The 17,305-nt window shown below is 40.7% G+C and overlaps 1 protein-coding gene across 1 annotated transcript in view; it reads right to left on the minus strand.

Annotated features, from left to right (window-relative positions):
• Nucleotides 1-4,244: 4,244 nt before the first annotated feature.
• Nucleotides 4,245-17,305, minus strand: part of LOC106094286 (uncharacterized) — a 244,660-nt gene continuing 231,599 nt past the window's right edge. Inside the window, exons 9-10 of the mRNA XM_059368839.1 lie at nucleotides 12,484-12,849; nucleotides 4,245-5,893 (exon numbers count right to left, since the gene is read on the minus strand). Of these exons, the coding sequence (XP_059224822.1) occupies nucleotides 5,784-5,893; nucleotides 12,484-12,849 (476 nt within the window). The 3' untranslated portion in view covers nucleotides 4,245-5,783. The remainder of the gene's footprint in view (nucleotides 5,894-12,483; nucleotides 12,850-17,305) is intronic.

The following is a 17,305-nucleotide window of genomic DNA, read 5'->3' on the forward strand; positions in this document are numbered from 1 at the left end:
ATTTTGATTAAGAAACACTATGCAACAAGAATTATTTTTTTGAGTTGCTGAAAAATAAATTTTTAGTGATCCTACGGGATTTGCCATTTAGAAAAATTAAAAAAAAAAATATTAAAAACCCAAATTGCATTCCTCAGTTTATGTAGTCATCTTAAGGAAGGCCATAGAATTATTTGTATATTATAGGAATGAGGTCAAAACGGACAGTATTTAGAAACAGATGCCATATAGAACGATTGGTACAATATGGGACTTAAGTGAAAGATACCTGGGATTCGAGCACGAATCTTATATAGAATTCGGAAGCCAAGTATCAGGGGTCCGTGTCTCTGCCAAAGCTTTTTAGAGGTTCAATAAGTCAAATAAGGCGACTTGTCCATACCTTATTTGACTTACTGAACCTCTAAAAAGCTTTGGCAGAGACACGGACCCCTGATACTTGGCTTCCGAATTCTATATAAAATTCGTGCTCGAATCCCAGGTATCTTTCACTTAAGTCCCATATTGTACCAATCGTTCTATATGGCCGTTTGGGGAGTTTTGGCGTGGGGCGTTCCCCTTGTTACCTGACTGGACATTTTAATATCCGAATTGTGTTTTTGGGTTACTATCATTGTGCAATCACAAATTCGTCCAACCATCTCCGATATACGTATATCTCGGATATATCGCAAAACCTTCATTTTCCGGCTTCCATTTACAGAGTACAATCCGATTAAAGTTTTAGCTCAACGTTGTGCCCAGGTCGAAAGGCGAGTCCCATAGTGGCACCACTGCGTAGAGATACTTGGTTAGATATCTCACAAATATGGTTAACTCCGCGGAACGGTGGCCGCCTTCGTCTTTGTTTAGATTTGTATATAAATGAAACTAAAAAAGTTTGGTCTGAGAGCTAAAACCCTTTTTGGGATTTTCTCTACTTAAATTTCCATCACACACTGTGCTATCTGTAATCTGGTAGAGCAGAAGTTCTCCAGAGATATATTTTGTATACCTACACTCCAAAATTCTGGAAACCTTTATGCAAAAAGTACTCTCTCGGTCCAAAAAGTACCTTTTTAGTACCACTTTATAATTTGTATTTTCCATCCCTGCTCCCACCACCAATGGCTTCGCTCTTTGTTTGTCAGATTGTTTGTCTGTTCTGTATAGATTTAAAAACGTCTGAACCGATTCTAATGAAATGTTCACAGATGGTAAAATTTTAGTGAAAATAGGGTACTATATTTTTTGATATCCGAAGGGGGATGGGGACCCTCCCCCATAGCCCAATTTTCAAAAACGCCAGATCTCGGAGATGCGTGCACCGATTTAAGCAAAATTTTATATGCCACCTTATAGTACCCCAAAAACACGAAATTGGTATAAAATTTTTGGATCTAATAACCTGGGGGGACGCCCCATCCCAAAACCCACCCGGACGGACATGTTTAGCGATTGGGACAATATGGGTATCAAATGAAAGGTAGTTAAGTGTAGAGTACGAACTTGGTATACAAACATCGTCCAGAGTGTTGGGGGGGTATTTAAAAGTAGAGTACAAATCAGACATACAAATTCATTCATTAGTGTCGGAGGGGCCTCCCCACCCCTCGCAAAACCCACCGCAAGGCGTATTTACCAGTTGGGACAATATGGATATCAAATTAAAGGAATTTAAAAGTAGAGTAAGAATCTGTTATAAAAATGTATTCCATGATATCTGAGGCGCCTCCCCAACCCCCAAAACCCCTGCAGCAAGGCTTATTTACCAATTGAGGCAATCCCATGGCAGCCGGTTGTATGTACCGGATTGACGCGATGAATTCCTTCATCGACCAGGGCTGCCGACTCAGTGCACCACACACTGCTACTACAACAACAACCAATTGGGGCAATGTCGATATCAGGTGTTTGCAAGTTTAGTACACATCTGTTTTAATAATTTGGTCCAAGGCGTCCACGGGGCCTCCCCAATCCCAAAACCCCTTCCTTAAACGGGCATGAATGTCTAACGTCACAAAATGGGTATCAAATGAAAGGCCTTTGGGAGTTGACTACGAATCTGGTATACATATTTGGGAGTATGGAAATGGCCGGACCGCTAAATACCTTTCAAAAGGGCGTGTAGTTCGAGCGGGATAATATGTGAATTAAAAGAAAGGTCTATGTCAGTAGAGTTCAAATTTAATGTGTTAATATAAGGATTCAAGAATCTGGGTCACGTCCTGCCGTTCGGCAGGACATGTATATCGCGACAATAAAGGACTCACATAAATTGTCTTTTTGGGCCTTTGCGTCCGGGGAAGCGACCCTCTCCTCCCAATAAAAACAACACCATACAGTCTTATAGGACTACCGCGAACACATATTGTGCTCAAATGAAAGGATGTGTCAGAGTGCAATCCCCTCCAAGGACTACATTCACCCGGTAGCCAATTACCGCGTCTACTACCGTGTCTGCATGAATGTTGTTCAGAGCCGCTTGATATGCCGCTTGATCTAGAGGTTCTCTCGTGCAGCGCTGAACCTCACGCTCTAGATCATGTAGATCTATCTTAAGGCTTCTGAGCGGTGGATATCTATCCACAAGATGATGGTTTGGATGGTCTCTGCGATAACAGCCCTAAAAGTATTGCTTAGACAGCGTGCACTGGTAGGATTTTTGTCTCCTGTAGAGGCGGTCCACATGAGAACTGAGGAGATGGCGGCATTCTGACATATCGGAATATTATTCCACTGCGTGTCGCAGAGCTGACGAGACCACACTGGCGCTACATAACTTACCATAGACCGGCAATTTGCTTTGTACGTGGTCAACAAGGTTTCTTTGTCTGCATCCCAAGTGCAGCCGGGAAGTGACTTGAGGAAATTATTTCTACTTTTGACTTTATAGCAAATTGCTGTATTGATGGTCGGTATTGTCACTCCGCCTACCATTACTTTCATCCCCCTACGTATCTCACGCTTATTGATATTGAACAATGTGACTGAAGATTTGGTTGCAGATATCTTCAGATCTCTTGCAGCGAAATATGAGGGAAGTAGACGTTCAACCTATCGCAGATGTCTTCAATGGGTCGGGGGTACAATGCCATGATCGTACAATTGTCCGCACACGTCCCTCAGGCCTGGCTGGAGGGTCGTGTTGGCGATGTCCTCAAATAGTTTGGCATGGCTGAGCGTGCTGAATGTCTTTGATATGTCCAGTGCTACGAGAACCGCCCCATCACATGGCCTGGGCTTATTGAAGCCACGGCAAAGGTGATGGCATGCAAAGCAGTTATTGTGCTATGCAGCCAACAAAATCCATGCTGATGCTCGGCGAATGGAAATTTTCCTAGGAAATTCTCGGGTGAAGTAATGCCTGAAGCGTCTTGGCTACTGTTGAGATAAGAGAGATGGGGTGTGTGACTCCCCCAAACTCGGGTCTTTTCCAGGCTTCAGTAGCGGGATCACTCTGCCCATTTTCTAGACATCGGGAACTACAAGAGCATTCAAAGACAATTTGAGGACAGTAGTAAGGTACTCAACTACAGGTAAATCCAGTTTCATCTGTGTAGAGATTCCTGTGGGTCCCAACGGATGACATTCGTAACTTCACCCACTGTTGTTGTTGTAGCAGTGTGTTATACTCTGAGGCGGCAGCCCTTGCCGATGAAAAACTCCATCGGGTCAATCCGGTACGTACAACCGGCTGCCAAATTGTGATGCCTGTCCATCGGAGCCCACTGTAACGCAGAGGTAAGCATGTCCGCCTATGACGCTGAACACCTGGGTTCAAATCCTGGCGAGTCCATTAGAAAAAATTTTCAGCGGTGGTTTTCCCCTCCTAAGGCTGGCAACATTTGTGAGGTACTATGCCATGTAAAACTTCTCTCCAAAGAGGTGTCGCACTGCGGCACGCCGTTCGGACTCGGCTATAAAAAGGAGGCTCCTTATCAATGGGCTTAACACTTGAATCGGAGTGCACTCATTGATTAGTTTGCCCCCGCTCCTTAGTGGAATGCTCATTGGCAAAATTTGCATTTAGCAAGGCTCCAATGAAAGAAATTTGGGAGTAGAGCACCAATGTGGATATCCACATTGGGGCGAAATATATAAGACGCCGTACTAGCACCCCCAAACAGGACTTTTTCCTGACCGTGACAGTTTTGGGCTTTGGACTTAGATAAAATGAGCGAGTGAAAGAAGGCGCAGCGTAACGGACCCTGTCCGGCTAGTATTTAACTACATTCCGATTTTATAAGATCAGGAAGTCAGGGTTATATACCAAGAATACGAAATCATCAAAAATTGTTTGGAAAATGACTTCAATTACCAAAATATGGGAAAATGTATAAATACCCAAAAAAGGTATTTATTGGGTATTTACCCAATAAAAACCCTAATTATGGGTTGCCCAAAAAGTAATTGCGGATTTTTCATATAGTCGGCGTTGACAAAATTTTTCACAGCTTGTGACTCAGTAATTGCATTTTTTTTCTGTCAGTTATCAGCTGTTACTTTAAGCTTGCTTTAGAAAAAAAGTGTAAAAAAAGTATATTTGATTAAAGTTCATACTAAGTTTTATTAAAAACGTATTTACTTTCTTTTAAAAAATCCGCAATTACTTTTTGGGCAACCCATATATAAGCATTACTATATATTCCATATAAATGTGTACTTAGTTTACCAATGCCATGGTAGGACCTAAATTACTCAATTGAAATCCTTAGGAAGCACTACAGCCAACTTTGGACAGCGTGTTGGGGGATATTGTTTTCTTTTTCATTTTTATTCCATTCAAAAGGAAAAAAAATTGGGGTCCATGAGATAAAAAAAAAAATCTAAAAATCTAATCTAAATCTTTCTTCTCAATTCATGTTGCATAGTGTTTTTAGTTTAAAAATTCAAAATACCTTAAATCCCAAAATAAAATATTCAAAATTACTGCTTTGAAAATTTCAACAAATTTATGTCCAGAGGACACGAAAGACACAAAGCAGTGAAGAAATGAATGAATTTTTTTTTTTTTTTAAGAATAATGGGAATAGGAAATTTTTGAATTTATATTTGAATAGATTGACTCTCTTAATAACATAAAAAAAACACAAAATGTTGTTGCTCCTCAAGAGTTTGAAACATTTTGTTCTTGTTTTCGTTCAGCTCTTAATAACTAAATGCAAATACAAAATAAAGTCATATTATATTAGATTCATATTATAGTTTCAGTTGATTTAATGATATTTTATACATTGAGTTAATGAATGATTGCATTTTATTCTTGTTTTTGTTTTTATGATAAGACAAAATAATAATAATGGCGTGTTACATTAAAGAAACGACAAAACAAAATGAAAAGGATAGAGGGTCCTTTAGAATCCCACAACTTAGATTTTATTAAAAATAAGGTTTTTTTTTGTTTTATTATTTTAATCCTTCCTTCAATAAGTGGTTTGGTTTTTCATTTCAAATATTTCTTGAAATATAAGAAAAAAAAAAAAAAAACCAAACATAATCTCTATTCCTTAGGGCAAAGAAGGAATTTTAAAAATCATTCAAAATCCATTTCAAAATTTCAAAATTAAAAATAAAATTAAACTAAACTAAATCATTTAGGTTTATAAAGAAATTAAGAAAAAATAAAAATAAAACTTAAAAGCTACACTCTCGAAAAAAAAAGAAATAAAACTTAACTTAACTTGGGGCACTCAACCTTGCCTTATATCCTTGCTTGTCCTGTCTGGTTGCTGTTGCGTTGGTTGCGTTTGTTAAGGATATTGAGGATGATAATAATTTCAGATTTCTTACACCGCTTGTTGTCAATCCCATTCACCGATATACAAACTGCGTGGTGTTGGTATATAACCCCGTGTAGGCAAGGGCAAACGTCCATATATGTGATTGTAGGGAGAGTCAACATGATCAGAATCTATATAGGGAAGATACAATTTTAGTTAACAAATAATTTTGAAAAATTAATTTTTATTGGTGATTTGAGAGTTTTCTGTATAAATATTAAAACGTCCAAAAATGTCCAGAATATTTTACAAAAATATATGACATATGTCTCTTACAAGCCAAATTCTAATATATTGGGTTGCCCAAAAAGTAATTGCGGATTTTTCATATAGTCGGCGTTGACAAATTTTTTCAACGGCATGTGCCTCTGTAATTGCATTCTTTCTTCTGTCAGTTATCAGCTGTTACTTTTAGCTTGCTTTAGAAAAAAAGTGTAAAAAGTATATTAGTTCAAAGTTCATTCTAAATTCTATTAAAAATGCATTTACTTTCTTTGAAAAAATCCGCAATTACTTTTTGGGCAACCCAATATGTGGGTATTTATATTACAAAGACGCACTGAAGAGGTTGTGGAAGATGCTAAAGTTCTCAAACTCAAAAAGAACAAGTAAAAATATGCTAAGGTCGGCCGGGCCGAATCCACCATGGATTCTGCCAAAATTTTCCACAAAATAAAGTCAGTTGAAGACATATGCAAATTTAATGCAACAAATTTCGGAAAATCAGGCACAAATTAAGGTCGGTTTATATGGGAGCTATATCAGATTATAGACCGATTTGAACTATACTTGGCACAGTTGATGAAAGTCATAACAAAAAGCACCATGCAAAATATCAGAAAAATCGGATAACAATTGCGGATCCCAGGGGCTCAAGAAGGCAAATCGGGAAAACCGGGCCCGCTCCGCTGCCTTCCTTCCTTCCTTTTTTAACTCTCTAATATCTTTTTAAGGTTGGGGACACTTCGCCCTGCATGCGGATATCGATTTCGAGCCATTGTAGCCTATGAAGCTGAACACGTTCGAATCTTGGCGAGAACATCGAACAAAGCGGTGTTTATCCCCTCTTAATGTTTGGCGACATTTGCGAGGTACAATGCCATGCATGGTAATTTAAAAAAAAAATTCCCCAAAGAGGTGTCGCACTGCGAGACGCCGTTCGGACTCGGCTATAAAACAAGGTCCCTTATCATTGAGTTTAATTTTGAATCGAAAATCACTCATTGATGTGTGAGAATTTGCCCCTTCTCGGTTCCTGGTGGTAATGTTCTCATGGAGGCCACCGTAGCGCAGAGGTAAGCATGTAAGCCTATGACGCTGAACGCCTGGGTTCGAATCCTGGCGAGACCATCAGAAACAATTTTCAGCGGTGGTTTTCCCCTTCTAAAGCTGGCAACATTTGTGAGGTACTATGCCATGTAAAACTTCTCTCCAAAGAGGTGTCGCACTGGGGCACGCCGCTAGGACTCGGCTATAAAAAGGAGGCCCCTTATCATTGAGCTTAAACTTGAATCGGACTGCACTCATTGATATGTGAGAAGTTTGCCCCTGTTCCTTGGTCGAATGTCACATGGGTAAAATTTGCATTTGCAATGTTCTCATTAGGGGAGGGATGGCACTTCCGACATTTCGACTCAAATATGGATATCAAATTTGTGCTGCACTTCCAAATATCTTTAATTTGAGCCCCAAATTGGCATGGACGGTAAAAATATGAACCGTTTGGGGGGTGCTTTGGGGCTGGGGCGGCCACCGGCACCTTGTACTGAAAATAGATATCAAATTCGTTCTTTTTTTCCAACCTCAAAAGCACTAGGCTCCAAAATTGGATATCAAATTCGTTTTCTACTCTCAAATACCTTTCATTTGAGTCCCATATTGTCATAATGGGTCAAATAACCTATATGACGTATCTTTAGGAGGAAAAGCGCCACCTGGACTTGAACGCATACCATACCATATTCGTGTTTGGGTCTCCAATACCTTTCGTTTGATACCCTTATTGTGCCCATCGGACCACTTTCGGATATGGATGGCGCTTTTCCGAAAAAGGGGGGCGGGGGGTCCGCCTCCATCCGATATCTAAAAATTTTATAGCCTATAGTGCCTTCCAGACAAACGTACACAATCTTTGAAAATTTTAAGAAAATCGGTTCAGCCAAGTATCATGTAGTCATAATGGGTCTAATGGCGTTTTTGAGGGGTGGCATGACCCCCTATACTTCGTATTGATTTTGAATGCCACATTCAAAATCTACTCCCGAATACCTTTCATTTGAGCCTCATATTGAAATGAACTTCCAATATGTCTGTTTGGGGCAGTTTTGGGGTTTGGGCGGCCCGATGGATACTTAGACTCAAAATTTAAAATACCATATTCGTATTCTACTCTCCAATACCTTTCATTTGATACCTATATTGTCCCGATTGGTCAACTTTTGATTTTGGGTTGTGTTTTTGGCATAAGGGGGAGGGTCCGTCCCCCTTCCGATACCGAAAAATTATATAGCCTATGTTTCCTCCCAGACCATCCTACACAATATGGGAAAATTTCGAGAAAATCGGTTCTGCCGTTTTTCAGTTTATACGGAATAAACAAACCGAGTCCCATATATCCGTGATTAGCTAATGTGCCCGTTTTGGGCGTTTTTGTGGGCGTGGGATAACCCACTAAACTTCGACGTGAATTTGTATGCCACTAAGGATAGCGTAATGGTCGATAAGATGACAATAACTCTTTGGGGAGATCCGGATTGTGAGAAGACGAGGCTATTGCTGAAACGAAGCAACAATTACACTAAGTATGGTTTAAATTGATCCATGTTTTGATATAGCTGCCATATAAACCGATCTTGGGTTTGGACTTCTTGAGCCTCTAGAGGGCGCAATTATCGCCCGATTTTATTGAAATTTTGCACGTAGTGTTTTGATAGCACTTCCAACAACTACGCTAAGTATGGTTTAAATCGGTCTATGTTTTGATACAGCTGCCATATAAACCGATCTTGGGTCTTGACTTCTCGAGCCTCTAGAGGGCGCAATTCTTATCCGATTTTATTAAATTTTTGCACATAGTGTTTTGATAGCACTTCCAACAACTACGCTAAGTATGGTGTAAATCGGTCCATGTTTTGATATAGCTGCAATATAAACCGATCTTGGCCCTTGACTTCTTGAGCCTCTAGAGGGCGCAATTCTTATCCGATTTTATTGAAATTTTGCACGTAGTGTTTTGATAGCACTTCAAACAACTACGCTAAGTATGGTTTAAATCGGTCTATGTTTTGATATAGCTGTCATATAAACCGATCTTGGGTCTTGACTTCTTGAGCCTCTAGAGGGGGCAATTTTCATCCGATTTGGCTGAAATTTTGCATGAGGTGTTTTGTTTTGACTTCCAATAACTGTGCTAAGTATGGCGTAAATCGGTATAGAACCTGATATAGCTGCCATATAAACCGATCTGGGATCTTGTTTTTTACAATTTTTTTTCGATTCTATCCCACTGTGCAACGCCTGCCATGGTGGTTCCCAGAACTGGTTTGTCCACTGGAGGAACACGACCCGATAATTGTATTTTCAAATGTGTCAGTTGTTTGAATACCTCAGATTAGCAGAAAAACATGGTAAAAGGTACATCGGAGCGTATGAGTGTTGGTAATTTTGTACGTCAAGTACACGATCCCATGGCGAATGGCAAGAAAAGCGAGTTTTGCTACATTTTTAAAAAATCACTATAAATTTCAATTAAGCCTATTAATAAAATAAATCTATTTACAGCCAATTAAATAAAATTTACACAAAGCTCAAAATATTAAAAAAAAATATTTACATATTTATCTACAAAACCACTTCAGTGCGTCTGAAAAAAAATTTACAGTCGAAACTTTGTCATTATTTTCATTTATATAACCAATACAAACAAGGAGGGGTAACTTAATACAGGGGAAGTTCAGAGGGTAAAGTCAAACATTAGTCGAAACCGCACCACTAAAAAAACAAACCAAACACAGGGACTATTCCAAATATTTGAATTATGAGGGTCTAAGGGTCTCGGGGTATGGTTCATGGATAGGCAAGTAGGAAAAGGTAAACGAAAGTAAGGTATGGTTTGGAAATAAATAAATCGAAAAGAAGCATCATATATATCACATATTTACAGCAAGGTTTTGGTCGTCCTAAGGCCCTTAAAAGGAAATAAAAAAAAAATCAACAATATAACACCACAAAAACTGCCATAAACAAAAGAAAACAAAATCGGGTATTGAAATCAAACCTAGAAAGTGGTGGTTTCTAAAAGGGTTCGTTGTCTTCGTCGCTGTCATCGCAGTTTCCTAGTAATCTTGTATTTGAACTTTTTTCATGCTCAGACTCCTTTGCTTGCGTGGCTTCAAATAGCCATAGATGGACTCCATATCGCTGACATCCACTCGACTAGAGGAGCGGCTGGCCCTACCTGCATGGGGAGCGGCCAAAGATGGCTGTGACTGTGAGTGTGGCTTTCTATCTGCCGAACGCTGTTGATGATGATTTTCTTTGGATTTTTGGCCGTTTTCCTCATAGTTTGCCTTGAGATCCTTTAGGGTCTTGTTATCCTTGGAAAGCGGCGTTTTGTTATTATTCTTGGCAAAATCTTGATTTTTATTCTTAAAGTTGCTCAAAATTGTCTCAGATTTGGTGACCACATTGTTGTTCATATCGAATTGTTTGGCAGTGGCATTGGGGCCCTTTGAGCTGAGTAGACCTTTCAAATTCATACGCTTGGCACCTCTCCACATGGGAGGAGGCACTAAAGGTTTAATGGTATCATGGCCACTATCAATGCTGCTCAAATTTAATTGGGAGTTATATTTTTTGGCATTTTTAAGCGCCTCTTTGTCATCATGATTCGATTTCACCCTATCATAGATGTTAGTGGTTGAGGGAGCCTTGGCAATACGCTTCCGTCCGCCATACATGTACAGCGAACCCTCTTCATTGGGTTCTTCAAAAAAAGATTCAATGGATTGTGATTTACTGCGCATGTGCAGAAGGTTTGAGGATTGCTGTCCAGTCTTCACTTCATTAATCACTATGGACTTTTTTCTTTGTGGAGTGGGTGAACGTATTTGGCGCAAACGAGCCTTATCCACGTAGCCATCTGTTAGGGGATATGAGTCCTTGTTCGGCGACTGATGACGATAATTGTGTCTGGCCGCAAATTCATTGAATTTCTGTACTTTCTTGGGTGTCTCCAGCTGCTTCTTATAGTCCATTTGTGAGTGATTCAAGTCTTCCATGTCAAAGTCATTGTCCAAATCAAAGGCACGGCTGTATTCGTAATTCTCTGGGGGTTTTGGTTTCAGATAGCCATTGTCGCGATACTCGTCGGTCTCATCCGAGGCCAGGGTGTCCTCGCGACCACCCATAAGGGAGACATCACTGTCGCTGCACCACTTCACCAAGCCCCGCGTCTGTGAAAGTTGTGAGGAGCGTCCCTTTGCCGCTCCACTCAGCAGATGATGCTGCCTTAGCTGCTGTTGGCTTAGACTACGCACCGGCCTCTTGGGTGTGGGAGCCCCAAAAAGAGGCGCCAGCGCATAGCAGCTGACACAGTTGCAGTTGTTATCCAGCTGCGTGGAGGAGCGGCGCGTGGGTCTGGATTGATGGCGGCGTCGGCGTTCCATATCGTAATCCTCATCTCCATCAAAATACAGCTCGTGGGCCTTGTAATAGAATTCTCCTGGGGTGGAACGGGCCGGAGTGGAGACCTGTACATGACGCGAACACATGCGTGATCCACGCGTCTGCGATGAGGGACGATGGTGATGGTATTGGGCGCGATGATGATGATGACCCTGGGAAGGATATTGGAGCTGATGCTGAAAAGATCTTTGACGATGATTATGATTGTAGGCGGTATGCTGATGATAGGCATGGCCATTTCCATTTCCAGCAGCTGTCGTTTTGTTGCTATAGTGCTGCTGCTGCTGATGTACCTGTTTTGGGAAATTAAGATTTCTTGTCTGTCCGTAAATATTCTCAATTGGGTCGGCAGAGAGCAAAGCTCCATTGGCCGAGGTCAGTAGCAGACCACCTGGCGAGGCAGGTGATACCGAAACATAGGGGCTCAGTCCATGGGGCAACATTTGAGCGACATAGGAGGCATTATGAGACATGGGAGTGGAAGCAGTGGCTGAAGAAGCCATAGCAGAAGTAACAGAGGGGGAAGGAATAGCAGAAGAAGAGGTAGCAGTAGAAGAAGCAGTACCCGAACCATTAGCCGTTGAATTGTTTATGGACATATGGCCATGAAGCTCAGTTGAGTGATGATGAAGATGGTGGTGTTGGTTGTGATGGTGTTGGTGGTTATGGTTGTGGTGTTCATTACTGAAAGAGGGCGTTGGTGCAAGATAATTATATAGGGTACTAGTCGTGGCTGCTGTTGCCGCTGCCGCCGCTGCATTGGGGTAATACATTTCCGCAATGGTCGTGGTCGTGGTGGCAGCATTTCCCCCAGCCCCAGTCGTTTTTTGAGCTGATGTTTGTGGCTGGGGAGCATGTAGTTGCTGTTGCGTCTCTGTACTACTTAAAAAGGTCGTCGCGGTCGCCGTTAAGGCTGCAGCGGCAGCAGCAGCGGCAGAGGCAGCTGCCACCCCCATTGGGGCAGGCGTGGCCGCCCCCACCCCTGCAGCCGCCGAAGTAGTCGTTGTCATTGCTGCCGTATTATGATTATAAATACCTATGCCACTCTCAAAACTGCGTGTTTGCCACATTTGTTGCGCATGCGCATGTGAATGATGATGCATAGGATGTTGGTGCTGTTGTTGTTGTTGTTGTTGTTGATGGGCTACAGCATGTGCTGCAGCAACGGCCATCATTTGCTGTTGCTGTATATGATGTGGATGCATATGGGGCGGTGCGGGAGCATGCATCGCCGGATGCATGGGCATCATAATGGAAGTCTTCTTTTGGTTTGTCAATGTGTTCATGCCATTTTGAGCCGCTACGCCATTGCTGTGAACCGCATGATGGTCTTTGGACGATTTCGATGAGGTTTTCACAAAATTGGGAACTCGAGCACGCAAGCCGCAATAGTAGGGATCATCTAGATGAGGGGGTGAGAAAAAAGCAAACGGAAAAACGGAATCAGATGTTTTGTTAAATTTATTGAAAATGCTTATAAAAAAACTATTTCTTTAAACAAATCAAATTTTTTACGAAATAGGTTGTGAGAGAAATAATTTACATGATAAAAAAAAATTTTCATAAAAAATTGTGTTGCAATATTAAAAAAAAAAATTAAAAATAAAAAATCTATTAAATCTCTATAAGGGTTTGGTTAGGAATTGTGTCATATCATTTTGGTATGACTTTCAACAACTGTGCAAAGTATGATTTAAATCTGTCTAAAACCTGATATAGCTGCCATATAAACCGATCTCCCGATTAGACTTCTTATCCGATTTGGCTGCAATTTTGCGTGAAGTGTTTTGGTATGACTTCCAACAACTGTGTTAGGTATGGTCTAAATCAGCCTATATCCTGATATAGCTGCCATATAAACCCATCTCTAGATTTGACTTCTTAAGTTTTAGATGCCGAAATTCTTATCCAATTTGGTTGATATTTTGCATAGGTCATACTTCAAACTAAACTAGTATGGTCTAAATTGGTTCATGACCTGATATAGCTGTCATATAAGCCGATCTCCCAATTTGACTTTCTGAGCCTCTTGAGAGCGCAATTATTACTCAATTTGGCTGAAATTTTCGAGGTGATATTTTTCTATGACTCTTATGGCATGACAAGCACGGTCCATATCGGTCAATAACTTCACATAGGTAAGGTTGGAATAGGTTTAAGTGGCAGTCTGCCATCAGACTCACTTAGACGTTTTCATCTATTGTGATACCACAGGAACAGAAGAAGGAAGATGCCTTCTAGTTCCTACCGTTGAACCATACAGATCGGTTTAAAAAGCCCAATGTTCACATCCGCTAAATTGGACAGGTTCTCATAGAAATGAGAACCTAAAGTGGAACTCCTTCTGACTACTAGTGCGTGACACACACACAGAAGGTGTTCTATAGTCTCTTGTTCTTCGATGTCCTCACAGTCCTTCAGTCTGCCAGTCTACCAGTTTTTCGATTAGACAGTGATCTGTCATGACGGACACAATGACTGAGACGTTTGTTCTAGCCAAGCAGTAGACCTCTTCCAAGTCTAGATTAGTCCACATAGTTGTGGAATGTTCATAGCCCCCTCTTTGTGGCCATCTATCATTCGTTGTCCTTGGGACCTGGTCCTAAAAACTTAGCTTACATGTCGTCAGAGGCATACCCAGATATTCCAGTATCCCTGGAATATGTGGGGTAGTTCCTGGTCCCGCAAGCTCAACTGCTTTACACTTCCTTGGGATATCTCTGTGACCAGTTCTAGAACTTTAGAGTACAACCCAAAGCCCACCAGGTCGTTTAGTTTCGAACCATCCATATAGAAGTCTATGTAACTTCTGTTACCAGGGTTATCGTAGTTCCAATCGGTTCTATAAGGAATAGTGGTACAGTACTTGTGATCAAAAAGCGACTCAGGTAAGGTGTAATCCACACTGCCTGGAACATTGGATATTGTATCAAGGATAACACAGTGTCCTTAGCTGCCAAATGACCAAAGAGAAAGCTCCCTTTACCTCACGGCAGTTGTCGCAGCAATTTCTCTAGCCACAATGTCCAGAGGAATTAGATGTAGCATTAAATTCAGTGCATCAGATGGTGTCGTCCTCAGTGCGGCTGTGATGCAAAAAACAAGCCATCCTTTGGATCCGGTTGACTATTAACATTAGGTGGACTTTTTAAGCGCCGTCCACCAGACCACAACACCATATAGCATTATAGGTCTAACAATTGCAGTATATATCCAATGCATGACACACGGTCAAAGTCCCCATCTTTTACTAATGGCTCTCTTGCAAATGTATAGAACAAGTGTTGCCTTTCTAGCCCTTTCCAAAATGTTGGATTTGAAGTTCAAGTTGCTGTTCAGCAAAAGACCCAGGTATTTTGCGCTTTCTATAAATGGAGCATTCTCTTCTCCCAAGGAGACAGGAGCCACTGTAGGCAACTTAGATATCCTGCTGAGAAGAACTGCTCCTGTCTTGTACGGATTTTTACCTAGACCACTTTCGATAGCCCACTTTGCTGTTGCACGTAGAGCTTCCTGGTGTATATCTCTTAGAGTGCTGGGAAACTTTCCCCTAACCGCAATTGCCACGTCATCAGCAAGCGAGACCACTTTCAGACCTTTTTTTTCCAGAGACAATAATATGGTTGCCCAAAAAGTAATTGCGGATTTTTTAAAAGAAAGTAGATGCATTTTTAATAAAACTTAGAATGAACTTTAATCAAATATACTTTTTTTACACTTTTTTTTAAAGCAAGCTAAAAGTAACAGCTGATAACTGACAGAAAAAAAAATGCAATTACAGAGTCACAAGCTGTGAAAAAATTTGTCAACACCGACTATATGAAAAATCCGCAATTACTTTTTGGGCAATATATATCCACTTCATCAGCATACGCGCCCACTTTTATACTTTTTTCTTCCAGAGACAATAATATATTGTTAATGGCTATGGTCCAAAGTAGATGAGACAGTACATCTCCTTGAGGTGTTCCTCTGTTGATCCATCTTTTTAGATCTACAGATCCCAAGCCTGCCGTAGAGCATCGTTTAGTAAGTAAGTTTATAATAAACTTTCTTACGGTAGAGCTGATGCCTAGGAACTCCAACTATTTCATGATTGACGCCGGTTTTACGTTAATGAAAGCACCTTCAATGTCAAGAAATGCTATCATTGTATATTCCTTGACAGCGAGAGAACCCTCTATGTAGCCGTCTAGGTCGTGAAGGGCTGTTTCAGTGGATTTGTCTTTACTATATGCATGCTGCCCCACGACAGGCCATCTCCAGGGATCTTTGCCCTAAGATATGTTTCTATGAGCCCCTCAAGAGTCTTCAACATAAAGAATGACAGACTAATAGGACGAAAATCTTTTTGTGGTAGGGTTTTCCTGCTTTCGGAATGCAAAGGACCTTCGTGTCACTCCATCCCACAGTATATACCTGTGACATTCTGATACAAGCTCAGTATATCTCCCTAAGCCAGGGAACCAGTCTCTCAGACATAACTTGCAATTCAACTGGTGATACATACATCATTAGGGCATGGCGACTTAAAGGAGTCGAAACTTCTTATCGCCCAAAGGATTTTCGGCTCAGACACAATATTCCTACTAATCTCCGACGAATCCAAACCAGTGACTTCATATAGCTGATATATTGGATTGCCCAAAAAGTAATTGCGGATTTTTCATTTACTTTCTTTTAAAAAATCCGCAATAACTTTTTGGGCAAGCCAATATATTTGAAAAAGTAATTCAAAGAACTTGACAAATGCCATCCATGGTGGAGGGTATATAAGATTCGGCCCGGCCGAACATAGCAAGCAAGATTCGACCCGGCCGAACATAGCACGCTTTTACTTGATTTATTCTATAATTTTTATTCAAAAACTTATAAGGCTACTTGGAAAAAAAATTGTCAACTTTGTTTCTTTTGGGCTTCGAATTAATTGATTTGCTCTGTTTGTTAACATTGCAAAAGTGTTAGACATTCAATATGCGAAAACCCACAAATGTGGCTAAGGTTCAATCTAAACTAAAACTATGTCGTCATTCTGCATGAAACACAGCCAATTCATCACAGCAAAAAAAAAAAATTGTTATATGTAAAGAATATTAAAAGCGTATTTTTTGCGCGTATTGTTGCTTGCATTGAATAACATTTTATTCAAATATTGATTGGACTATGGCCATTATATTGCATGTTGCAGTTGCAGCAACAATGCCATTCACTTTGGCTTATAAACAGAAAAGTGAAACGCCACAAACAGACACACACACACCCGCTCCTCCCAGTAGACTAAGTCTCTTGATTGTCATTGGGTTGTGGATTTGACGCTTGGTCGCCTGGTATCGGTGACAAAGCGCATTTGAAACCATTGGCTACCACATGAGCCAGCAATGTTAGCCACATTCGCAGCTTTTTGGCTCATAAGTATTCGTATTACACTGCCAACGCTGCCACAGCATCTTGCAAGGCAATGCACATTTGCACAATTGGCCTCCAATGAACCCAAGGAATGAAATGGATGGTTGCATGAATGACTGCCCAGCTTTAGTTAACCAAGTCATTCACTCTTGCCATGGCTGACGGTCTGTCATAAGTTAAGGCGGCATTGCTATTTGGCCCCTAACATCATTCAGACATTAGAAACTGAAAAATCTAAATGTGAAACATAAAACCGCTTTTGTTGCATGGTGCTGTTCCAAAAATGGCAAATCCATAACTCTAAGAGGAAAATATGCATGAATTTAATTTTTGTTCCTATTATAAAAATCGAATGAGGTATAGTGGATGACCTAACCCCTTTTTTGGGGGGTTTTAAACAAAGGCGTAGGTTTTAGAAGCATTTCAAATTATTATGAAAATCTTATTAAAAC

Source organism: Stomoxys calcitrans, chromosome 5 (genome assembly GCF_963082655.1).
Source record: "Stomoxys calcitrans chromosome 5, idStoCalc2.1, whole genome shotgun sequence".
NCBI classification, from domain to species: Eukaryota; Metazoa; Arthropoda; class Insecta; order Diptera; family Muscidae; genus Stomoxys; species Stomoxys calcitrans.